Genomic DNA, 27,482 nt, shown 5'->3' with positions numbered 1-27,482 from the left:
ATTATTTCATTACACTTTGAATTCATTTCTGTGCACTCGTGACGCACTGCTTTTCTCCAGTTGGTAAACGCTTTCTGGGCCTCGGCGCTTTCCGTTTCAGGTGACTCCCATTTCCACAGTGACAGCAGTTTGCTCACTCCCAGCGAGCCAAAGCTACAAGCTAGACTGTGGAGAGCGCAGCTAGCTGACGCAGCAGCATCTAGCAACAGTTAGCGGTTAGTGGAAACTGGGTGTGAGTCTCTCTTAGCCTTTGGTGATTATTATTATTTACAATGAAGAAATTAAAAGGGCCCACATCCTGACGTCCGCACTGTGGTCTATGACGGTCTGTGGCGGCGTCGGTGACTGACATGGACGCAAATGACAATAAGGTACGATTTATGTTAATAATTTGCCGTTTTTGTTGGGGGTCTACCAATGGAAGAAGGGCCCAAAAATTGGGATTCCGTTTACATTGTGGTCAAAACCTTTTTTCTATTGTGCTATTAATTACGACGTTAATTGGTTGTGACTTAAATTAGCTATATAGGTCAGCAGCTACTCTAACAGCACCGAGGGTTTAGTTTTGTCATGAGAAGCAGCTATGTAAACGGCTACCCTGTTTAGCTAGCAGGCTAACGTAAAACAGCTAACGGGTAACCGTTGCTCGTCACAGCAGAAAAGGGATTGCGTGTTACATGTCGTCTGTCGCATTAAACATGTTTTATTATTTCACAACATGACGAAGATATATTTAAATGACACCTTCTTTTTGATAATCCTAGAAAGGCAGTCGACTTCTAGGCAGGAGCCAGGCTAGCAAGCTAAAGCTAAACATCTCAGCTGTCATTTGACGTCGCTTGTCGTTTTAGAGCTACAGACACAGCTAGGAGTATTTGTGTGGTTTTATGTGTGGTTACAGTTTAGAAAAGGCAGACGTAAAACGTTTCAGTCAGGTATGAATGTGCGCATGAGAGTGTTGTTATGAGGAGAGGCGGGGAGGTTTCGTGGCTAGTGTTTGTCAATAAGAGGAATGTCTGGTTCTTCTGCATGTATGGCATTCCTCTGACGCGGTTGATAATGCAGAAAGTTCAGTTTGGTTGGGTTTGGTTTTGCAGTGCGTAATGCCAGAGTTTGACCTGGAATAGAGTGGGTTAAAACTGTGGTGTCATTGGCTCAAAAATATTCTCGGAATAAAACATGCGATCCAGCATTTTTAAACCGTGTTTTAAAACCAGGCGAAAATTGCAGGCAAACCCCTGTACGCTGTCCGACTTGTGCAAAATCACACGCGTTATTACAGCACTGAAACAATGCCTGTGCTTTGAGCAGGAGTTTGCCTTCAATATTTGGTAATTAGAAATACGGGGTGAAAGAGGCTATTTTGTGTACATATGGTTTGCCATGAGATTATAGCTTGATCTTAAGGGTGCCTAGGGCAAAAAAGGTTGAAAACCACTGCGTTGGTATCAGTACACTTTTATATGTATTTTTCCATTTTTACTATCATACTGAAGCTAAAATTTTGCTGTAGTGACCACACTATGTTGTGTTGTGAATCCTTTTTGCCTTAGTGCATATGCTCTACCCTTAAAGGCTATCCTCCTCTCAGGACAAGAGGAACAGACCGTCTTTCTTATGTTTGAGAGCAACTGGTGTGGGAATAAATGCTTACACAAACAGAGGCTTTTGAGATCTGTAGCCCGAGTCTAATCACTACAAGGTCTGTCACCACCAATGAATGCACATCTGGATCTGACCTCATTGCCTTCTTGACAATCACAGCTTTCTCACTCACCCTCTCACACCCCAACACTCAGATACACAAAGCCACACATGGTTGAATCAATAGACAGATCTTCTGAACGGCAAAACTCATCCTAAAATAGTTGAATTTCTCTGCATGTGATCAGAGTCAAGGTTCACCACTAGTGCAGAATGCCTCCATGCTATAGCTTGCTGTGTAATTAGCTTATCCTGCTGCACTGTCCCTACTTTATCCTCTCAAACTTAATCCTATAACCACTCCCTATCCGCTATACTGAGCTATCATACAGGTGCTGTAGTCCTAAATCCTTATAGCCATACAAGTCTTGGTATCTGCTTTTCCCCTAGGAAAACAGGATCTATGTTGACTATGTTTAGCTAGGATGGGTTATATAGGTTACCTAAGGAAAAGTGAGAGAGCCTCCCACAGACAGAAGCAGTGGGAGACAATAGCTGTCTGTTTGACATCCACTGGTTGCACTGATACTCTATTCATGCATCCGACCACTGTTTCAGAGATTTGAGGGGGTGTCTTTGTACTCTGAACCCTGTCAACTCTACTCATCCTTTGCAAAAGATAGCAGATTATCTTAATGGGACCTCTTGGACAGAGCTGCAACCCTGGGTTAGAATCAGGATGAGAATTTTGTACCAGCATCTACCAGTCAAATGCTCGTTAAATGTGAAAATGGCTTGAAGGTCTTGGATAAAAATAAGAAATCAATGAATTCTTATCAGTTACAAGTACTTGTGACTATAGTGGTGTAACAATTTAAACATTTATCTGTAAGTTTTTTTAAGTTGATTACATTTTGGATTTGGAGCACTGAAAGTTACCTTTAAAGTGGGGCCTTGATTATCAAACACAATTTATGATTGATTTTACAGCATCTGCATCTCATGCACTTACTGATTGGCGCGTTTAATTTGAATGACAGATAGCTCAACAGGCAGAAGCTATGTTTCTGTCAACCAGAATGCTAGCTAGCTAGCTAGGAAGTAGAGCTTAGCGGGTGGGCTGTTAGGTTGATCCAAAGTTCGGATGAGACCGCGGTTTCAATATGGAAGCCACTGCAGATTGGCTTCTTTCTACAGTCTATGGTTTTGCAGTAATCATGTAATCTTGATTAAAAAAAAAAAGATTGATCAATTTCCCAGCCCTACAGAAAGTGGTTTCTGGACACTAGATCAACAGTTTGTGGCACAGAGACAAACTGGTGTTTTACTGCAAATTGTTGCTGGTTGCTGGAATGCCTCTTTTTTAAATTTAATTTACAACTATTTGAAATTTTAATGACCTTAATCTAAGAAAACATGCGAAGTGCCTTTAAAAAATGATACCAGAACTTTTGAATATTTTTTCTACAACTAAAATGTACGTGTCTCTGTCTGTGTTTTGCAGAAGCTTAAATATTTTTTGTTTGTATTTGTGGGTTTTTCTTTTAATTTGTCAAAAAAAAAAACCTAAGAACAGAAAGCTTATTTTTTTGCTGGAAGTAGCAGATTGGTCTTGAAAGCACTTTAGGTTATCAGTCCTAACACTAATGTCTAATGCCCCTGACTTCCATGGCCTGTTGTACCAGTCCATAACAGAAAAAGGCCTGAATGACGACTGCTTGTCTGTGCCTGTCTAGTGACCCATTAAACTAGACTGACCAGCGTAAAAAAGTTATGAAAGAAAAACAGATATGCACTTACTTTTCAACCCAGATCCCTAAGAGGTCCCAGTGAAGTTGGGAAGGACTGTAATAAACGTTAATGGAGTTTCCAGATGGAGGTTAAAGTAGTACCAACATCTATCTCTCTCTCACACACATGCACATTAACAGCATCACCAGCAACTAGCAACCAAAAAATAACAAATATTGTGTGTCAGTTAAAGGTCCACAGGTAGGCCTTTTTTTATTAAATTTTATTATTATTTTCGTTATTTATTTGTGATAAGGGAAAATAAACATTAATGAGATGAACATGTAAATGTGCCAGATTGTAGCCATAGGCTAATTTCCATCTGTAGTCCCCGGCAGGTTGATGGTATATACAACAAAGAGTACTGCTTGTTGATTTCCTTTATTATAGTTGGGGAAGTTACTTCAATTAAAAGACGTTCCTGGGGCACAGATTACTTAATGGTTGGGTCCTGCCCCATGTACTTGCGCAGCCTGGATTCAGGTACAGACTTTGGCTCTTTTGCCACGTCATTCCCCACCCTCGCCCCTGTTTTTGGCTCTGTCCACTGTCCTATCTATGTAATAGAGGCGAAAACCCCTAAAACTAATCTTAAAAGGGCATTCTTGCTGTTTTTTGTAGTGATTTAAGAGGCTGTCCTGAAATTTACAATGGAAAAAAATGCCCCAAAGTTGGAGATTCTGCCCTTGGTTCTGCTCTCACTATGGGAGTGTATAGGTTAGTTGTACAACCAAAATATCAAACATGCTGGAAATCCATCGGACCAGTCAGGAGCAAATGGTTGGGTCATGATCAGCGGTCATGTCTCCCTGTTCGCTGCAGGATAAACAACGCATGATCAGGCTAAAAGTCAACCCTACTTCGGAGTCATGTGACTCAAAATTTTTGTTTGAATCAGCTGATAAACATACAGTGTACGCGAGGCTAAATGGTCTCATTAACCAGTCGGCAAATACGTTTTGTAAAGTGTCTTTAGCATCTCATAAAGACATGCATGATAACTTAAGGGCCTGCTTCAACTGAGGTTAGATAAAAAAACAGTGTCATCCAATGGTCAAAAGTTTAACTCTGAATCCTGGCAGATAGACTGTTTACTGTGAGCTCAAGCGCTAACACCCATAAATTGTGCTAAATAAGAAAGTTGGAAGATATAGTCAGCTGAATAATAGCATATTTCTTCTGGATTATTAATGATAATTTATAGGAAATTCTGTTTATTTTGGGTTTAAAGGGTCTTGGGAAAATTCTAATAATTATACTGTTTGTTAAAATAACAGTATGTCAGAGCTGGGTTGTTCAGTAAACCTTTTTATGTTGCTGTGGTATCAGAACAAGTATCGTTTGGCTTTAAACCAGTGTTGCATGAAAATTCAGATTCTAGTATCCTGGTTAAGTCTATTATGATACCAAAGAAGACAACTAAGTAACTGCAAAATATCCCCTGAGGATAAAGTCATTTTAATGAAGAAATGAGGTAGATTTTTATGACTGTGTTTGATGCAGTTAGTTGATTCCATCCCACATCGTCCCATTTGAGGGATGGGAGATGGTAATAAAACCATAAAAAGCTTTTATTTGTTGTAACATGTAAGCTTAGACACTGATGCCGAGAAAGCAATCATTGGGCTTGATTGAGCAGAAGCAAATAACATGGTAACTGACTAGAGCAAATTTATTTGAGCTGTATCAGACATTTCTGCTCACAGGTGTTGATTGTTTTCTCACTCAGACGTGTCATGTGGTTAATTGGCTGCTGTTGTGACATTATTGTGTCTTTTTCTTTCTTTGTATAGGATGTGAAGCTTTCAGCCGAAGTGGAACCGTTCATCCCACAGAAGAAAGGCTTCGAAGGATCCCTGGTCAGCATGAGTCTTTCTGGAGATGTAGGTGGAGGAGGAGGGGGTGGAGGTTTAGGAGGAGGTGGTGGTGGAGGGGTGGAGACCACTCCTATACCGAGCTACCTCATCACCTGTTACCCCTTCGTCCAGGAGAACCAACCAAACAGGTACTGAACTTGGGAATAGTTAAAACTAAAGACTGTGGCTTCAATCTTATGTAACTGAATCATGTTACTAGTGGTTTTGTTCATGATAATTATGGTATTTTCCCTATGCTGTCATCTTTGGTTCAATTTTTTTACTTTCCTGTGGCACTGTGGGAATTATGGTGTCCCAATTTAGGACTGCCAAGAACAATTTGCCCCTCTCTTGAACTTTTTTTCTGTTTTCAGAATAACTCATTCACCACAATGTTTACTATAATAAGAAGAGAACACTGTGTCCCTAATGTTGTGCTTCACAAAGAGATCTGAATCAATTCGCTTAAACAGTGTGTTGAGTTTAAGCCATTAGATGCTCTGTAGTTTAAGACTGCTTAATTATGAATGGAAACCTCCCCAGAGTTAACACAGTGTACATGGAACCACAGTCTATGTTTCCAGTGACTCTCTCTTTGTCCAGAGTGATCTGCTGTATCCTGCACACATCCGCTCCTTTGTTTCCTTTCCCCGCTATTTGAATGCAAGGAAATGCACGCTGGCTGTGAAAATATCATCTGGATCCTTATCATTTCTGCATACCATGTGCACACCCCCAACAAACCGACAATCAGGCACATCATCATAGTGGCAATACTGATGTTTGACAGGATGTCACCACTCTGTTGAGCCACTGTGCCTTTTAAACACTGCTAAAGCTTAAAACAGCTTTGTCAAACACTGAAGTGTGCACACTGTATTTACTGTGAATACTACTATCCAGCTGCCTCTTGTATATAGAGCAAAATGTTACATAACTCACATGAACAGCACCCTTTGCTCCCTTCGCTTCTGCACTATTGTTTTACTGCCAAAAAGTTCTGTACAATTGTACATAGTGCTAAAATGTTTATGTTACCTAATCAGGCTTGTTGTCCTAGTTTCAAGCTGCCTGCAGTCTACCTCTGAGTATTTTACAGTAAAGCCAACTCCCCTCATTGTATAATTATACTTGGCTATAAAAACTAGTCCACTTTAGTCTTAATATGAATCGGTTCAGTTCAGACATTTTGAATGCATCCAGTGATATGTGGTTTGGAGTAGCTTGTACACACAGACATTAACAAAGGGACATGCTGATTACAATAAATTATACATTGGAGGGATAATGGCATGAAAAAAAATCACAAACACAAGTTGCTCATAGGTTGCACTGCTATATGAATGCCTTGCCAAATACAATGAAAAGAGTCTCACATCATCTGTAAATTATAGAAGAGCAAGTGCAATTTACCACTTGCTATTTTAAATCTCACCTCTGTGCCATCTGCCCTGTTGAACAAAACTGAAGTAAAGCTTCATACAGCTTTTAACGTTGGCACCTTCCAGTTGGTTGGTTGGCTGATAAGCTCTCATCCAATCAAGATCCTGCTCGTTGGTTGGTCATGTGTGCTTGTAAGAACGAAACAGCAGGAGCACACAGCTGACTGAGTAAGAAACGCGTAGCCGGAGACAGAGAGGAGTAATGTAGCGCTGGGCAATCTAGGTTGAGAGGCTCACACAGAATAGTGACACAGAATATTCACTGTGGTTACACTGTAATCAACTTGGAAACAACATATATATTAAACTCGACACAAGGATGCAGGATGTTTGCTTTGAAGTGGCGCCTATGAGTGTCTCTGTTGCCCTATGTCATAGCATCAACTCCTGCTGCCAGTTTAATTCACCAGTTAGCAAATACAAGTATTAAGTCCCTTTATCATCCATTAAAGTGTTCACATCAGTGTAACTGTCTGTCACAGACAGACAGAGCATAAGAGAGAAAAAATAATGTCTTCTGGCCATTATGTTACACGACTTTTTCACTTCATCTCAGTAAAAAAGCGTTCCATGCTTTCTGATATATGCTTCTAAATGACATAGCGCGAGTTGGAACAAGTCAGTCCTGTTAATAGATATTGTTATGAATTAATACCAACAATTATCTGAGGATATTTTGTAGACAAATGATTAATGATTCAAAATAGTTATCCTGCTGTGATCACAGAAATTATATGGTACACTGATACACTGATTGTCTCTGCATGTTGATTGCCTTTATTGTAGTAGGGGAAGGCATGCCAAAAAAGACATTCCTGTTTTCATGCTGTCCAACAGTTTACAATGGAAAAAAAATGTCCCAAAGTTGGAGATTCTGTTCATGGTTCTGCTCTCACTGTAGGAGTATACAGTCATATGTTATTTTGGTACAATATAAAGGAGATAAAAATAATTGATAATGCATAAAGCTTCTTATGTTGAGTTTATTAAAGATCACTTAGAAAAAGGGTGCAATGAGAAACCTGTCATGGACTTAACTGATTTTAAAATAAAGAGAAGCTTTTCTCTCTCTTCTTTCTAACCTAAATGACCAATCGATTGGTCGATCCGTGGGTGTAATTTCGGTCAACCAAGTTTTTCTTTGGTTGATGTCAGGCCTGGTGAGCAAGTTAGTCCAAATGAAATCATTAACCTGACTAGCCAGTTAGACTGCTTCAAATATCCAATGCATGGAAAATGTCTCACATCCATCTGGACGACTGCCCACAGTCTGTGTTTGGGAAGGGCAGAAGAAATCCCATTGGGTGGTTGGACAAACACTGTCTGTTTCATTAACTGCAGGCCAATCAGAGCGATAAAACAAATGATGTAGTGTGTATGCTGAGCTCTAAAAAGCGAACATGACCCAGTAGCCACTATCTTTGTAATCAGGGGAGCCAGTTGATGGAACAAACTCATGCCAAAGCTCACAGGAGAACAGCAAAATCATCCTTTCCACTATAACTTCTCCCTCCTTTTTTATTAAAGAAATGTCCATACTGAGCTTTGAATAGGGCTGAACAATTTGGGAAAATAATCTAACTGTGTTTTTTTCCCCCAATATTGCAATTTGATATGCGATTATTCCTAGGGTTCCTTATCTTGTGTATTTTCCAACACACACAAGCAATAAATAAATCATTCTATATTACAACCAACACAATATTAGATTAAACAAGGGCTGAACAGTTTTGAAAAAATATCTAATTTTACCTTTATTGTGAAGTGGATATACATTGTTGTATTGGAGAGTGCTAATTTTTATGTAATTCTCATGTTTAAATAAGAAAAAAGTATAAAAACAAGGAAAAGAGGATTTTTTGTAGACTATTCTAAAAAATGGTCCTTGAATGATTGCATTATATGTATAAATCTGAAATCATGATGAGGGAAGCTAGCTGATAAAAGTCAGTGCCGGCAAATCTGTTTGCGTCGTTAGACATCCCAGATAACAGCAAAGTATGACCCACCCTAGTTTGCCTCTGATTGGCTTACTCTGATATTCTTACCTGACCAAACAACAAAGGCAATAAAATAAAAACATGCTGCATACTCCTAAGAAACATGCATTAGAAGAGACTTAGAAGTGGGTATACTGCATGGAGACCTAAAAAACAACTGAGTATACTTGACCTACCTGTGAATACCCTGCACTATACCGCAGTGCATGTATTGGATCAGTACCAGAAGTAAAGCTAGTAGTACTTAAGTAATTTACAAAATTGTTGGACCACTGAGTTCTATATCACATTTTAGATATACAACTGCTTTGCTGCCCGCTAGGTCAACAAGAAGAAAGGTTCTACAGTAACTAGTTTAAAGGTGACATAATGACGCCTGGTGTTGTGGAGTCAGACCAACCTCAACCAAAAAATAGATGCTTGACTAGGACAAAGTTATTAGTCTGGATAATTGGTTTAATTGAGCTGTAAGTGTAACTTGGCTTACTTTTGCAAGTAAACTTCACTTGTTGAATGCAGAAACAGTTGGAGATTAACAACAAACCTTTCTTTTCCATTGTTTCATAGGCAACATCCCATGTATAATGGAGGGGAGCTGCGCTGGCAGCAGCCTAACCCTAGCCCCGGTGGTTCGTACCTGGCATACCCTATCTTGTCTTCCCCCCAGCCTCCTGTCTCCAACGACTACACTTATTACCAGATCATGCCTGCTCCATGCCCTCCAGTAATGGGCTTCTATCAGCCTTTTCCTGGCACCTATGCAGGTCCAGTGCAAGCTGGAGTGGTCAACCCTGTCTCAGCAGATGTCAGTGAAAGACCACTCCCCCTGGGACAGGCATACGGGATGGCCAGTCAGAGGGGGAGAGGCATGGTGCGACCTAATCTTATCCCAAAGGTACACAAGAGCAATTGCTTTATTGTGATACTGACGTCACATTGAAGTATTATATTGTTTGTATCGCTTACAAATGACCCTGTCATATCTAATAGATTAAATGACCAGCCCTGTCCTTTTTTCTTTCTCTTGCAGCAACAGTTGGGTGTGTGCCAGCCTCCTAGAGGTCGTCGGCCTCCAACCAGAAGTGTAGCTGTACAGAAGGAGGTGTGCACATTGGGGCCTGATGGGAGGACCAAGACTGTCCTGCTGGTGGATGCAGCACAGCAGACAGGTAAGAATACTTTAGGATTAATGACAGACACATTAAGTCCTATGATCCAAGGAGTATACAGAGTTCCTTTAACAATAAAAAGAATCAAGCAGCAGCCCTGCCTACTGAAGATGAGAAGCCAGCTAGCTTTAGCCTTGGGGAAAATTCACTCTAATTTTTGTTGGCCATGTGTACAATCAGCGTCAGTGATGATCTGTTTTCCTGTGGCTTAAAGGAAGGTGAAGTTCAGAACATTCCAGACTTCATCAAAGAAAGCGTCTTTGCATGCAAACAAGAATCTTTTCTGTCGGTAAGGAAGTAGGACACAATGGTGTTAAGAGCTGTGTCTGGTCCTGCAGGTAGATGTTGACGATGCTTGTGCTCAGCTTCTTAAAGAAATGGAATGCAGAGTTTCCAGTTGGAGAGTAAAATGTATGTGCTGCTCGTGATGTAACCCGTGATATTGTTATCCTTTGAAAAGTAAATGAACAAGTGTCAAAAGTTTAGCTACCCCATTGTGGATAATTGTCATATCAAGAAACATCATACAATCAACCCAAACTCATCTCTACTCAACAAGGATTTATGGTCCTCTTTTTAAAATCAATATTACAGGTACATCTCAAAAATTAGAATATCATGAAAAAGTTCGATATTTTTTATCACTCATTTCACAAAGTGAAACCCATTTAGACTCATTACACATAGAGTAAAATATTTCAAGCCTTTATTTCTTGAAATGTCGATGATTATGGCTTACTTATAATGAAAACCCAAAATTCAATGTCTCAGAAAATTACAATATTGTGAAAAATTTCAATATTGGAAAGTCATGGTGTCACTCCCTAATCAGCTAAATAACTCCAAACACCTGCAAAGGTTTCCTGAGCCTTTAAATGGTCTCTCAGTCTGGGTCAGTAGGCTACACAATCATGGGGAAGACTGCATGCTTGACTAATGTCCAGAAGACAGTCATTGACACCTTCCATAAGGAGGGTAAGCTAGCAAAAAATCATTGCTAAAGAAGCTGGTTATTCACAGAGTGCTGTATCCAAGCATATTCATAGAAAGTTGAGTGGAAGGAAGAAGTGTGGTAGGAAAAGGTGCCCCAGCATAAGGGATAACCGCAGCCTTGAGAGGATTGTCAAGCAAAATCCATTCAAGAATTTGGGGGAGCTTCATAAGGAGTGGACTGAGGCTGAAGTCAGCACATCAAGAGCCACTACACATAGACAAATCCTAGACATGGGCTACAAATGTCGCATTCCTCATGTCAAGCCACTCCTGAACCAGAGACAACATCAGAAGCGTCTTACCTGGGCTGTGGAGAACAAGAACTGGACTGTTGCTTAGTGGTCCAAAGTTCTCTTTTCAGATGAAAGTAAATTTTGCATGTCATTTGGAAATCAAGGTCCCTGAGTCTGGAGGAAGAGTGGAGAGGCACAGAATCCACATTGCTTGAAGTCCAGTGTGAAGTTTCCACAGTGATGATTTGGGCTGCCATGGCATCTGCTGGTGTTGGTCCACTGTGTTTTCTGAAGTCCACAGTCAACGCAGCCATCTACCAGGACATTATAGAGCACTTCATGCTTCCTTCTGCTGACAAGCTTTATGGAGATGCTGATTTCATTTTCCAGCAGGACTTGGCACCTGCCCACACTGCCAAAGGTACCAAAAGCTGGTTCAATGACCATGGTGTTACTGTGCATGATTGGCCAGCAAACTCATCTGACCCGAACCCCATAGAGAATCTATGGGGTATTGTCAAGAGGAAGGTGAGAGACACCAGACACAACAATGCAGATGACCTGAAGGCCACTATCAAAGCAGCCTGGGCTTCCTGAGCAGTGCCACAGGCTGATCACCTCCATGCCACACCACGCTGATGCAGTAATTCATGCAAAAGGAGGCCCAATCAAGTATGGAGTGCATAGAAATGAACATACTTTTCAGAAGCCTGACATTTCTGTTTGAAATATCCTTTTTTAATTGATCTTATGTAATATTCTAATTTTCTGAGACACTGAATTTTTGGGTTTCATTATCTGTAAGCCATAGTCATCGACATTTCAAGAAATAAATGGCTTGAAATACTTCACTCTATGTGTAATGAGTCTATACAATATATGAGTTTCACTTTGTGAAATGAGTGACAAAAAATATTGAACTTTTTCATGATGTTCTAATTTTCTGAGATGTACCTGTATGCCAGTGATGTTGTCTTCCTCTGTTTAAGACTTAAAAAGAAAATTCTGTTCTTAGTTTTTCTGTGTTTATCCCCAGATTTTCCAGGTGAAGTGTCAGGACGATGTGCTGCTGAGCGAGGTAGTCCGTTATTGTGGAAAAACCGAACTAAGAGAAGACGGGCTTCTCACCCAGGTGAAAGCTACAACGAGCAAGGTGCTAGTGAAGCAGACATAGACAGCGACAGCGGCTACTGTAGCCCTAAACACAACCAGGCAGCTGGAGTACCACAACGAACAACAGAGAATACAGCGGCACCACCGGTATGTCAATAATGTATCTACAGTAGACGTATAGTTAAACTTGGATACTTGTTTTTCTCATAGTCAGAAATATGATAGGCTCTTAGAGAAGAACTTCCTTGATTTTGGTTGGGAATCAAAACTTAGATATGCAGAAAATGAATGGGGAAGAAGGAAGTTGAATTTTCTGTTGTAATGTAAGACAGATTATGTTGTACATTGACAGACAGAACCGAGCATTGCTCCACAGAATATTTTTAAATCTAATCTTTAAGATCGGCCATAATTGACTGAGATGGGGTCAAAGAACATGAGTTTGTGATTTTTACACTATATTTTGTGGATATTTGGTGCAGTGATACACATTCATTAAATACAGTACATTCAGAAAGTATTCAAACCCTCCTTCACTTAATTTAATTTTGTTATGATGCAAAACACATTAGAAATTTCCTGTTTCTCTTCATCCTTGCAGAAATGTTACTACACCTTGATTGTTTTCACCAGTGTTAAATTGATTGGGCATGATTTGGAAAGGCACACACCTCTCAGAGTTCACAAAAAGTACACATAAAAGCCAAGTGGGCTCCTGTCTAGCCACTCTGCCATAAAACCCAGATTGGTGGAGGGCTGCAGTGATGGTTGTCCTTCTAGTACTTTGTCCCATCTCCACACAATATCTCCAGAACTCAAGAATTATGGAGGCCACTGCGCTTTTGTGAACCCTCAGTGCAACATATTTTTTTCTAAGCCTTCCCCATCTCTGTGTCCTGCAACAATCTTGTCTCTTGAGCTCTGCAGGCAGATCCTTTGACCTAATAGCTTGGTTTTTGCTTATATGCATTGACATTCAAGAGGCCTTTTAGAGAGGCATGTGCCTTTTTAAATCAAGTCCACTCAATTTAATTTACCATAGCTGGGCTCCAATCAAGGTGTGGAAACATCTCAGCAATGATCCAGTGAAATGGGAGGCACCTGACCTGAAGTGTGTTTGCAAAGGGTCTGAATACTTATGTCAATGGGATATATCAATGTTTTTGTTTTTCAAAAATGTTCAAATTTTTCTGAAATTCTGATTTCACTTTGTCATGATGGGGTACTCTTTTGATGAGAACTATATATATACATGTACATATACATATATATTTTTTGACTGTAGCATCAGGCAATATAAGAAAAACAAATACATTGAAAGGGTTTGAATACTTACTGAATGCACTGTACATAGTGTGCTGAAAAACATATGTTCAGGTCAGTGCATTGGTTTCTCACTATGGGTATTTTTCTGTTTTTATAAGCATTCATGGCATCACATACAGTGAGTTTTGTAATTGTAGCTGTATGTTAGAAGCAAGCGTAAATACACCGGTGAGAATTTTTCCCAGCTGTGTTTATTCAGTCATACCTTTTCAGAGTACTAATCATAAAACAGTCATGGCATTTTGGTTTGGCATAGTTTAGAGGTTAAAAAACAAAGAACTTGGACATATCCCAAAATACAAAACTAAGAGCTAAGCAACAATCAATGATGAAGGTGCATCATTATCCTTTAATTACCTTTTCTCTAGTATGATAATTAATAGAAGAATCTAAAAAGATTGAAAACTACCCCCCCTTTTTTTCTTTCTGTGTTTCACAGGGAGTAGAAGCTGGTGTTATGACAGGTAAGTCTGAAGCAACATTTGAAGTCATTATGTTCCCATATTTACTCCATATTATAAGTTGATTCTGTTGTTTCTTTTACCTGGGAATAAATGTTTTACTGTATGTCTTCATCCACCAGCTGGTTCCTGGGTAAATGTAGCCTCTCAAGCTAACCCAAAGCCCTGGGGGGAAAGAAATGGCCAGTTTCACAGAGCAGATCAGAGGAAGAATCCTGAACAGAGGAATTTCTCACAGGTACTGTAAACCCACTGGAGTATAGGCAGAGTAAAAGACTGATGTGTTTCAGGAAACAGCTGCAGGTTTACTGTAATTAGTGTTGGAGTAAATGCTATGTCTAGTGAGTCACACTGAAGCTTACACATTTCTGAATATGTATTGATGGTGGGGTGTAAAGGTACGTGTATTCGTACCGTATCCATTCGGTATGGTACAGACATGTACCGAATGGATACAAGTTGAACAAAGCTCATACACAGACGAAAACCAGAGAACAACTCACTGTCACATTGTCCTGGCAACCACACAGCAACAGCCTGAATATTCCCAGATAAAAGTGAAAGTAAGGGTGATGTTTGCTTGAAGAAAGGCTTAACATCACGCAGTATTAATGTGATGTTAGGAATTTAAATAACAAAAACATATATGGACTGAGTATACTTGAGCAAGATTTTTTTTAATAAAACAGTGCTTTTGCCTCCTTTCTTTTCATCTTCACTTCATTAAAATTATGCACAGAATCGGAATTCAGTTTTATTGCCAAGTACATTTCCACGTACAAGGAATTTGACCTGGTGTTTGGTGCTAAACAAACACCTTAGTCAAGGAACAAAAATATTTAGAGGTTAATAAGAAATATTAAGACTGGAAACTTAAACAGATTATCTTAGGGAAATATTGTAGTAAAATAAAAATACTGAATACCTTAGAAACATCACAAAAGTATGTACAAAGGAGCAAAAGCAGAGACTGCACAGATGTGCAGGTGTACTGGTGATTAAGTTATAAGTGCAGTTTTCCATAGGAGTATAAAACACACAGTATATAGTTGTAAACAAAAAATATAGTCTGCTGTGTGTGAATGTGTGTTGTTCATGATGCTGACAGCAGAGGGGAAGAAACTGTTCTTGTGGTAGGAGGTCTTGTCATGATTGACCTCAGCCTTATTAGAGATGGGGACCTCAAAAAGTCCATGTCTGGGGTGAGAGGGGTCTGCAATAGCTGCAATTTTACCTGCATGCCTCAGCGTCCTGCCAAACATGTCTGACCACTGTGCTTTTCGTCTCTCTCCTAATCTCAGGATTTCCATGGTGGTTATCCAGGGCGAGTGCCTTCAAACCAGTCAGAACAAAGGCTGCAGGCAGCAGTGGTCACAGGCACTGAGCTCACCCCAGAGCCCCTCTACTTTGAGGTGAGAGAAGTTTTCATGTGTAATTTTGGGGGGGTGAATTTTCAATGCAGCACTGTCACCCTTGTTTTTATTTTACATTTATTTTCAACTGATGGATTGTATTGCTAATGATATTTTCTGTGTTTCTGCCAGGATGAAGAGGAGTTCCCAGATCTTGCTACGGGAGGCGCAGCTCAACGTAGCGCCAAACAAGAACCTACTCCAGCCCAGACGCACACGCAACCTAAACTACCCAAAAACCTGGTAGGAGAAACTGGACCCAGTTAATAGAGAGATGTTGCCACTTTCACTTTGACATTAGTCCTTTTGAAAATTAAGCACATCAGTCTGTTTGTTTGCATATCAACTATTTAAACTTCTAATTAAAGCAGATTTAATGTATTTGGGTGTTTAGGACCTTTTCCTCTGTCTTAATATTATATAATTTATTCCAACTTACACAACAAAAATAGCTCCATTTGCCCTTTAATCTTCTTGATCTTTCCTTTACACACTAAGTTTTTAACTAAACTAACATTTATTAAGCCTGGAAGTAGCATTAGCTTTGTTGCTTGTCTTGGGTTAATTGCATGACTACATATTGAATTTTGAATTACAAGCAATGTGGTGATAACTTACAATACTGCTGCAGGTGATGCAAATCTACTGTAGACATTGTTGCAAATTTCTTACATTCAATCAGTGTGTAAAATTTGTGGATGCATGAAAGCTGCCGTGTGCAATATTTAGCCTAGTGGTATTTGGGGAACAAACTTAGAACAAATTGTACATCATGTGTATAAATAGGCCTGTCTAAATCAGTGGTTAATCAGCTGAATAAACAAAATTGCAATTTTTTAATTAACTTAAAATTAGCCTTTTATTCATATGCATGGAAAATCCCTCCATGTAGCCCACCATCTTGGATTTTTGCATCTTGCATGTTTCTACATTACCACAGAAAGGAGAAAAAAATGTCCATGTTTTTAAAAATAGATGGGTTGCCACAATTATCACCAGATGTGAGCATTGCATTCCAGAATGTGACTGTTTGATCCTGCAAATATTCCCTAATTTTACACACTGCACCTTTAAGTGTATGGAGAGCGTGTAAATAAGGAAACATTGCAAAGAAAACGTTACAGGAGCATTTCACAAGCACTGACTCTCTTCAACACAAAGCAAAGGCCCCTATTTGCAGAGAGATAGAGAGAGCACTTTAGAAGAGTTAGTTCTGGTTTCGTACGTCTGTGCAACAATATGTCTGACTCTTGTATCTGATAATCTTTCAACCTCTACTTAACACAAATTTCTGTTTCTTCTTGCTTCACAGCTGGATAACCTACCAGAAAACTCCCCCATTAACATTGTGCAGACACCCATCCCCATCACCACCTCTGTTCCTAAGAGGGCCAAGAGCCAGAGGAAGAAGGCTCTAGCTGCTGCTTTAGCCACAGCACAGGAGTACTCTGAAATCAGCATGGAGCAGAAGAAATTACAGGTATAAACCTGCACCATGTCTGCTGGTCAGGTGGGATGGAAACATGACCAGCAGAAATAATAAGAATGATAATAATTTTTTTATACAGGACCTTTAAACAAATGTTAACAAAGTGCTGAAACAGATGTAGCAAGGACAGGAACTCAGGGAATAATAAAGTAAGACATCACCAAGAAGTCCTAACAGTAAAGGCCCTGAAGAGTAAATAAGAAGGCAAATAGAAAGTATGAACTCAGAGGTAAATTAAAACTGGCACTTAAATGATTTAGTAATTATTTAGTAAATAAAAAGAATATAAGCCATAAGGGACAACAAAATGGTGTAAGAAATAATATATTAAGACAAGATTTCATCAGTGGAGATACATCAAGGACAGGAAGATAAAATCAGAGGTATTAGAGATACATCAACAGTAAATTAGAATATGAAAAGATTTTAAGAACACAGCAGTAGAAGGATTTACAGACGTCACTGATTCTGCAAAATTTATCATCTGGGGCATGTCTTTCCAGAGTCTTGACCTTGACAGCAAATGTCTGATTTCAACAAAGCCATAACAACTGATCTGTAGTTTTCCTAATCTTTATCGTCAAAACTGCTTGTCACATTATCTTTCTCTTCTCTAGCTGTTTTGATCAATTCTTTCAGCTGACCCTGTTCTGCCTGCTCTTTTCCCGCTTGCAGGAGGCATTCACCAAAGCAGCAGGGAAGAAAAGTAAAACCTCTGTCGAGCTGGACCTGGGGGACATGCTGGCAGCTTTGGAGAAACATCAGCAGGCTATGAAGGCCAAACAACTCACCAATACAAAGCCACTGGACTTCACAGGTATTTATGTTCCTTTCTTAGCATTATAAAGAAATAAAACAAAAAAATTACACGACTTGGGTGCAGCCTATTTTGGGTTTAGATTGTGAAGTGTCAATTCAGCCTAATACTCTTCTTTTAGGCTGTAATTTGTCTGTTTTTTTTTAAAGAACTCCTTTGTATCTTTGACTGTTAAATAATGTTTGCATGTCTCCAGTTTTCCTCTCTAAGAATTTTTTTTTCTGTTCTCTGTTCTCTCTATTCTCTGTTTGAAGGATTATCACCATTCTCTATTGCATAGCATGGCAGCGTTTTAGACTTCTGTTGCAAAAATTCTGGCAGTGATTTGAACCTTTTGTATATATCTTTATGATCCTATTAAACTTATTGGAATTCAATAATTACCAGGCTGATGAAAGCTTAATCTTTCTGGTGAATAATCTCAATTCAACATATCTTACTTTCGTGGATACTGCCACTGAGTGATCAAACCATGCTTGACTATTTAAAAATCTTTGACAGACCCAACACAACCTATAAAGTTACAAACCTCTGAGTCAGATGGGGATGAGCACTAGCCCAAGCCAGGACACCTTCCCTGGCTCAGATTCCTATGCTCTCTCTGGAAACACAAAAGTCTTTACCACTTAAAACATTTACTAGGCAAAATCTATTGAAAAAACAAATGTAACAACATGTGGTGCAGAAATCATTAAATCATGATCTTCATGTTTTTGATGGGTATGGGATGCCAAAATTGTGGTTGCAATTGAAACTTGATAAGTTGCCAAGCACTGCAGTCTAGTAAAACTATACTTAATACTAACACCTGTTCTATAAGAGGAATTTGAACAATTCACCTTGTGGTATTTTTCCTACCCATCCAGAAGCTTAGAAATTTAAAAGTATATCGCCCTAGTATTTAAATATGGAGCCTTACAATAAAGGAAATATGTTAGATTTAAATGAAATAACCAATCTATTATAAATAAAAATATGAACTTAAACTGATTTGAAATAGACATTTTCTTGACTTAAAAAGGCTAAATTAAATCAAACATATGCTTCCATTTACATGACTAACTTCAACATTTTTATGCCCCTCTTTAGTGGGAACATCTACTCCATTCCACGGTTCAGGCTCAACCAATTTGTCCTCCATGTTGAAAGGTCGTCAGCAGCAGTACTCTGCCCCTCATAACCCGCTGGATTCCACCGCTCCCCGAATAAAGAGAGGGAAGGAGAGAGAGATCCCCAAAGTTAAACGACCGACAGCCCTGAAGAAGGTTATTGATTGAGTTAATCATTTCCCAGAGGAATGGTGTTATTTAGCATGCACAAGAAAAGGGAAAATTATACTTCAAACTTTTAATCTTTTCACACAAACCTGTGCTTGATATTCTGTTTTCTGTTGCCTTTTTATAGATAATCTTAAAAGAACGAGAAGGAAAGAAAGGGAAGACAAGTGTAGAACAAGAGTGTTCAGGCCAGGAGGAGCATGGTGACGAGAGCCTTCACTTTACTGATGACCTTCCACGAGAGCCAGTTTCCCAAGAAGGTGAAGGTTTTCCATGATTTAAAAAACAACACATATTGCCAGTCCTCCTATGTTTTAAAAAATCCATATATATTGTAATTTATTTCTAATCCTTTGTTTGTATCACAGAGAACGGTCTGAGTGTGCCCAGCGATGCCTCTCTCTCCCCAGCAAGTCAGAACTCTCCATACAGCATCACCCCTGTGTCCCAGGGCTCTCCTGCCAGTTCTGGCATTGGGAGTCCTATGGCTTCAAACGCCATCACAAAAATCCACAGTAGACGTTTCAGAGAGTAAGTCCACACTCTTAACCCACATGAAAAACAAACAGGAAAGTTAAACAGGAAAGACCTTTTGTAGGAATCTCCGGCATTGCAATTTGTCAAAAATGCACAACAAAAATGTCTTCTCCTACTCAAAAATAACAGAGCCTTGGCTGCAAGAGTCATGAATGGGTGTTCTTAAGGGCGGGATTGTACAATAAAGAATTGTAGAGTATGGCACAGATGCCTACCACATTGTTCCTTCTCAGCAGAATGTATGCCAGTGGTCACAGACACAGCTTTGTCCCTCCATGTCCTCTGCTGTAGGCCTATTGTCTCAGCCCACCCTTCTCTAACAGATTTTGCATTTAGAACCTCCAAAAGACCTCTGTAACTTCTCTCCTCCTCTCAGCTTTGACCACACTATGTGGCCTCAAAGAGCCACTGAAGTATGCATGCTGTCTGATGGCTCTGCTTTTCTTAAAGATGCAGAAAGATTGCTCCTTATCCAGAAAAGGAGTCCAAAAACAAAAAAAATAGAGCAGCAAAAGCATAACCAAATGGCAGTTAAACGTGTCAGAAAGAACTGTATAAATTTTAAGTGAGAGTCAAGAAAACAACATATGACTTTATGAGCCTAAATGTATATGTTTTTTATCTTGTAAGTGTCTTTATCTTTACCAGCAGTGTTGTGTAGTGTTACTTTTAAAAATATCTCATTTACATTCTGAATTACAATCTGAGAGAAGATGCTCTTGAGAGTACTTTAGCATTAACCAAAAATTCAAATCCTTTAACTAATAAATCTACATGTCAGTTGTAAAAATGTCGTGCAACCAACAGAGCAGTTGCCTGAAACGGGCTCTGCGACATAACTGCATATACAAGAAGAGCTTTTGAACTTAGATTTTGCCATGATGTTGTTGCACACTTAGTCCAAAGATTTCCTGTAACTGAGATAATTCTACAGCAAAGTGCTCTGCCATCCTACTAGTTCTATCAGCTAGCCACACACTCACTCACACAGTTTACCAGCAGTTAGGAGAAAAACAGAGACTGTGCAGATGTTTTGGGTTCATTTCCTTTCTGAATTTTTAAATACAGACCTGCTTTTATTTTGAAAGAAAATATATCAAAATAAATCTTTCGATAAAGAAAGGAATTTTGGTAGATTGATGAATATGACATGAACTTAACCAAGGAAAAGGAACTTGTTATAGATTAAAAAGGAAATAAAGGAAGGTTAGATAGATAAATGTTTAAACACACAAGGTGCAAAGGACTGGTGACATGTCCACTGAGCTGTTGGAGTGTTTTTTTTTTCACGTGAAATAAGACATTAGTAAGAAATGGTGAACTTTTTCTACATCACTGTGGTTGCAGGGAGACACTGCAGTGGTGGAACCAAATTATGCTGAAAGGGGCAATAAAGCATGCCTTTAATAGCAATTTTAAAAATAATGCATTTTATTATGGACCTTAATTAATCATGATTTGTGCATTAATGCTAACACCGTTAACTTCTTTTAGAGTCAATCTATTACTCATGTTGTAAAGGTTCTTTTTGTCAGTTACCATAGAATACCAAATAATAGCCTGGGCGTTTATTTGTCTCAATCACTAAGCAGACCAGGCATTTATTTGGGACCAGGCGGCTATTTGGAAGAGGCGTTTAATTCCTTTCTCACAAAAATCTTGCTTTGCAAAAATTGGAAAAAAATTTAATCAAACCGTTTATTTACACCAGTATGAATATCACCTTTACATTTTTAAGACAAGATCACAGTACCATAGTTATACTTTTGTCTTCTTCCGTCAACTCAACACTCTTTAAACACTTTAAATACTAGTAAGGAACTAAACAAACACAAAGTTGACAACAGTTTAAAGTTAATGTCGTACTTTTTATTTTTTCGCTGCATCGGGGCATGGCGCTGCTATCTCACTTGATAAAACCAGCAAGGAACGGGGTGCCCCAGCCAATGAGGAGGCTAGTACTTGCAGCCAATCAGGCTCAGGTCAGAGGGAGTGTTCCTATTGGCCACTGTAGCTTCCGTATCTCAGCTCAGTGAGAAGTTGATTCAATGGCGGAATTACAGCGGTGTTTGGTCTTGTGTAAAATTTGTTCATGATGAGATGAAGTGTTTTCTTGCCTGTGATTCGGCCATTGATTTCAGTGGAAAAGCAGAGCAAAATCACTCCACGAGCGCTTTGCCACTATCAGTATTTAATTCAGTGAACATTTTTATCCACAAGGAGGTATGTAAAGAGAGGGGCAGAGCTACAGAGCTCAAACAGTCAAACCATGAGTCAAACACAGAGAAGAACAGGAATGGAGGGAGAGTTGAGAGTTGATTCTATACGGATCTCATCTCAGTCACATATCGGAGCTTTAAATAAATTACACCCCGCGTTTATTTGGAACAGGTGTTTATTTGTCAAAATGTACTGCCACACCCAGCGGTTGATTAGGACCTGGTGATTATTTGGTATTTTACAGTAAGCAATAAATAAACATGTCATATGTTTGAAAAGCCAGTTAAATACACTCAACATTTTTTGCTAGAAAACTTTTTTTGGAATCATCTCAATTATGCCCCCGTCCCATATTACACCATGAGAGAACAGAGATCCTCTGATCAACAGAACTGAAGACTAAGGGGACAGGGTTTGCCCCAAAGCCTCTTAACTGTCTTCCTTCTCATCTGGTTGTCTTTCACAGTTTAGATCTTCAAGAGTCATCTCAAAACACACCTTAACTCAGTAGCTCTGAACTGTTGCCAACTACACAAATATAGCTTTTCCTAAAGTCTTAACTGTTATTATAATTAGTCACATTTATTTCCTTCATGTCACTCTTGTTTTTTTTCTTTACTTGTGTTTCTTTGCTTTTTTAATGTAATCTTTTTCTGTGTGTGCACTAGAGCACTTTCAGTCAACTCTTTGTGTAAAATGTTATATAGATAAAGTTGATTTCATGTGATTTGATCATCCTTAGCTTGAGAGCTCCCCCAGACATGCAAAGATCTTTTTTAGCATTTGTAACCCATATTTTTCCACCTTCCTCTCATGGTTCTCATCTCTGCAGGTACTGTAATCAGGTGCTGAGTAAAGAGATAGACGAGAGCGTGACTCTGCTGCTACAGGAACTGGTCCGCTTCCAGGAGCGAGTCTACCAGAAAGATCCTACCAAGGCCAAATCCAAACGGCGCCTGGTCATGGGTCTCAGAGAAGTCACCAAGCACATGAAGTTGCACAAGATTAAGTGTGTGATCATCTCTCCAAACTGTGAGAAGATCCAGGCCAAAGGTGAGCCAAGCATCATTGCTTCAGCTCTTGCTCGTTAGTCTTTAACTATGGAGAAATGGATTATGGGAAAAGTGGGTGCGCATAGTAGTATAAGCACTGAAGTCTTGATTGGCCCTCTGCTGCATGGAGCTTTCTAATGAATTACATTCCATTTTTAGATGATCTTTTCTAATTTATTTTATTTATGACTTGTAGACCAGTACGAGAGTAAATATGAACCTCAGATTTGCTAGATGGCCAGAATAATTATCACAAACAGCATCTTTTTACTAGTTAGTAATGTCTATACAAACAGCATGGAATTGGAGTGTACATACATGTTTCATCTTGTCCTCAAAAGAAGTGAGTTATTACTGGATGGGATTCCTAAAAAATGTAGAAAAGAAAGAAAATGTATTTTCCAGTAAGCATAAACTGGGTATAAACCTAACAGTCTCAGTTGTGTAGCTCTATAGCTGAATGTTATCACCTAAAAAACAGATTTTTGTATTCTTGTGCTCCAGAGCAGTTTCTAGTATTCTCTGTTCTGTATGCTAATTTATTTAAACTGTATATTTGGGTCACTTACTTCCTGTGCTGCAGGTGGTTTGGATGAAGCTTTATATAACGTGATTGCCATGGCGAGGGAGCAGGAGATCCCTTTCGTGTTTGCCTTGGGCAGAAAAGCTCTTGGACGCTGCGTCAACAAACTGGTGCCTGTTAGTGTGGTTGGCATTTTCAACTATTCTGGAGCTGAGGTAGGGCTCTCTCATTCACCCAAACCCCTTGGTTGTAATGTTCCTGTTCACATTTCCTCTTTTTATCATAGTGTGAGTTAAATAAATGAGCATTAAACTATAGGCAGATGTATGTTATTCTCTGCTTTACAGCATGATTGATTTTTTCATATGCTTAACTATTTTTTCATCTTCCCTCCTTCAGGATCTCTTCAACCGTTTGGTTTCCCTGACAGAAGAGGCAAGGAAAGCTTACAAGGACATGGTGTCAGCTCTGGAGCAAGAGCAGGCTGAAGAGGCTCTTAAAAATGACAAGAAAGTCCCACACCAAATGGGCCATTACCGCAACCACTCTGCTGCTTCTGCTATCTCCTTCTGCTCCATCTTCTCTGAGCCGATCTCAGAGGTCAATGAAAAGGAGTATGGTAAGCTACAATATTTAAAGCTTTTTACTTTTACCTGGGAATATTCAGGCTGTTGCTGTTGCTTGCTGTGGTTGTGTGGTTGCCAGGACAGTGTGACAATGAGTTGCGCTCTGGTTTTCCGTCTGTGTATGAGCTTTGTTCCACATGTATCTGTTCGGTACACGACTGTGCCATATTGAGAGGCCCGTACGTTATAAATACATATATCTTTACACCCTTATCAGTGATGAGAAATGATGAAGATTATTAATAATCCTATGTGTCATGTTCTGCAGAAGCCATTCTAGGCACAACTAAAACCATCAAAGTTTTTAAAAATGTTTTATCTTTATGAATGTAGCTGTAAAATGTAGATTAAGTCGATGCTTGTTGGTTATTTTGAGTGCTCAAGTAGTCTGTAACTTTTTATAAGCTCCCCATAAAGTAAACTCTCTGCAGGGCAGAGCTCGCCATTGAAAAATGACATGGAAATAAATCATAATTATGGCGAATCTTTATCTGAAAGCATTTCTTCATATTCCCAGATCCTACAATAATAGTGTTGGAATATTACTTCTCACATCACCCCTGGGAGGAAGGCAGAAGGGAGGAAAAGACTGCGCATATGTGTCATACATGGAGGGGAAAAAGAACGAAACTATATCCTATCCTCTGTTCTGATGTATCTTATTTAACTTAATTATATTACTCTCTTCCAGCGCTCCTATAAACGTCGCCTTACAAGCATGTTTTTTAAAGACTCGAAATATTTTGATAAAGGATTCACTGAAGTGCAGTAGAGACACGTTCTATTGTCTGTGTTGTGTAATGGGGGTTTTGAACACCTGTCAGTAATACGGTATACCCTGGTAAAATTTAGGCGGGCATGATGGTATTAAAGAATGAATATTGCCAATCCTAATCTGCAAACAATACGTCCATCTGTGTGACCAGGGATCCAAACTTAACACTTTTTAAAAAGTCACAAGAAGGAAAGGTTGTGAACACAGTGCAGCTCTTGATCTAAAAAAGGTTTTATTTTTTACAAACTTTGATGACTAATAGATGCTTTCAGGTAAAAGTAGTGGTGAAAAGGTTTCAGCAACATCTTGGAAATTTAATGAAGCAGATTAAAGGTGAAATATTTCATTTTTGAGGGCAAGTTTTGCAGAGACATACGGTCTCTAAGTAAATGTATTTCAAAATTTTCTTTCACCTTTGTTGATTTTGTGCTCTCTTGATTGCAACTTTTGTCTGCAGTGTTTCTAAAGTAAAGAAAAATGAAGCAATAAAAATGTCTGCCTTGTTTCAGAGACAAACTGGAGGAGTATGGTTGAGACTTCAGATGCCCTGGAGCCTGTAGAGGCTGAGCCAAGCCGCCCTGCTCCTTCCACAGCCACTCAGAAAGACACAGAGGGCAACACCGCTAACACCAATACAGCACCCCCCGGCTCCTCTGCTCCACAGCCCAGGACGGGGCCTCCCACACAGGGTACTGGTGACAGAGACGAGGTACGGGTTGATGACCGGCTGGAGCTGGCCTCTCAGCAGAGCACCGAGACAGGTTCGTTGGACGGGAGTTGCAGGGGCCCTCTGACCTCCTCCATTACCTCCACCACCTCCACCCTTGTCCCGGGGATGCTGGAGGAGGCGGAGGACGAGGACGAGGAGGAGGAAGAGGAGGACTACACTCCTGAACCGATTTCAGTTGAGGTGCCGACCCTCAGCAGCCGTATTGAATCATGGGTGTCAAAGACTCTGGAGAACCTGCAGTTAGGAAAGAGTCAGGAAAGCACAGAAGAAGAGGAGGAGGAAGAAGAAGATTATGATGAGGAGAGAGGACAGAGTGAGGACGAGGAGGATCTGGATTCAGCAGACATCACAGAGATGACAGCGGAGGAGGAGGAGCAAGTGGAGGCTAAAAAGATGGCAGGTTGACGTGTGCTCTCATCTTCTGTTGTGACGCTCATTCCCTGTCACTCTCACACATCCATCCTCACAGCAGCCAGCAGCGTCTCTCCTTTGTCTACAAACCCAGACACCACATAATCTCAGGTATCCAACCGACCAACAGAAACACAGACCATTAACGCAGAGATATTGACCAACATACACATGACGACACATGACGAAAACTAGCACAGTTTGAGGAAAAGTAAGAACAACACTCGTATTATTTAAAAGGCTTCCTTCACTATGTCGGCCCATAACCTGCTACACTTGAATTCAGAGGGGAGTTTTTGAGTTTCTTCCTCTGAAGCTGAACTCTTTCAGAGTCAGGAACCTTTTGGGAGCAAGTGGTGAGCCCTTAAAAAAAACCGAGGTGGAAAGTTGGAACCTTTCAGCTCCCATCTTGCTTTACAAAGAGCCTAGAAGGTTTACAGCTCTACGAGTATTTGTGTGCTTGTGTCGTTTACAGGCACATCATTGCATTTATTTTGCTGTGTTCATTAGCTTTATCTTTGTAAATAATGTGTGTGATTTCTGTTTTTTACCCCCTGACTGCTCCACGAGTAAAGGAGAGACATGCATTTGTTAATTATTGCGTGGTTTATGTTTAACTTTCCTCATTAAATATTACAGCATCAGAAAATCGTCTGTGCTTCTAGCAAAACCACTCCCACTCATCAGTCTTCAGTGTTTTTTAATGTTCAAATAATAAGTGGCCCATTCTGTATATTCAGACGATTCAAATGTCTAAACTTCTAAGAAGCAAAAACAAGCGTGTATATAACCTTTGTTTACGTGTGGTATAATGGTTTGTCATATTTATCTTGCCTAGTGTGAAACTATATGGAGACTGGAAATCATCAATGCTCTCTGCGCTCCAGATAAAAATTCTCCTGCTCTGTTTTTTAGATGTCCATGATTGGTGGCTCTCAAGCTGTCTTGCCTAGTAATGACCTAACACCACTTTTTAAAAGCCTTCTTGTCAAATTAATCTTTGACGAAACTTTCTGTGTAGTGTAAAGCATTATGAAAACTAAAAACTGTAACAGGGTTCTAAGTAGTCGTTCTTATCAGTGTTGACTCTACTCACTTAATCAAAAGAAGCAAGTTAACTGAAAGGACAAGCAGGTGTTTACAAGCCGGTAATCATGAAGTTTAACTACACCACAGTTTACACTGAGTCATATGAAGGGTGAGAGTAACAAAAATGAAACGATTAAGGTGATAAAATCTCTTAAACTGAATAATGAAGTGATAAATTATAACTGATTTGATTAATTTGAGGTTGATTTGATGAAAATAGTGGTAAATGTAATCATTTTGATTGCTTTTATTTATCATTAACAGCGCAAACATTTCCATTAATCAATAAAGGAAAGAGGCCTCAAGGGTGAAAGTCACAGAAAGTGATGATAAAAATTAAGGTGATAAAAATGAATGTGGTTTGACTTACTAAGCATCAAAAATATAGGCGAATTAAAACATGCACACTGAGTCAGTTATTTTCAAATGCTTTTTTTTCCCTGATCCCTTAACCGGGTAAAAAAAAAAAAAAAAAAAAAAACATCACATGCTCGAA

General features: G+C 39.5%; 1 protein-coding gene across 1 annotated transcript; it reads left to right on the top strand.

Moving 5' to 3' along the window:
* The first annotated feature begins 152 nt into the window (after positions 1–152).
* On the top strand, positions 153–27,443 carry secisbp2l (SECIS binding protein 2-like). Its single transcript, XM_041787842.1, has 18 exons — positions 153–371; positions 5,229–5,440; positions 9,301–9,628; positions 9,764–9,902; positions 12,165–12,388; positions 14,007–14,031; positions 14,151–14,266; positions 15,330–15,440; positions 15,573–15,683; positions 16,753–16,920; positions 17,605–17,746; positions 18,836–19,011; positions 19,151–19,283; positions 19,392–19,554; positions 22,613–22,833; positions 23,416–23,570; positions 23,755–23,974; positions 25,266–27,443. Exons 1-18 carry the CDS (start codon positions 351–353, stop codon positions 25,889–25,891), a joined length of 3,291 nt encoding a protein of 1,096 aa, XP_041643776.1. The 5' UTR covers positions 153–350; the 3' UTR covers positions 25,892–27,443.
* The last annotated feature ends 39 nt before the right edge of the window (positions 27,444–27,482 follow it).

This window comes from Cheilinus undulatus, linkage group 1 (genome assembly GCF_018320785.1).
Source record: "Cheilinus undulatus linkage group 1, ASM1832078v1, whole genome shotgun sequence".
NCBI lineage: Eukaryota > Metazoa > Chordata > Actinopteri > Labriformes > Labridae > Cheilinus > Cheilinus undulatus.
This window is presented reverse-complemented; position numbering and strand designations above follow the sequence as displayed.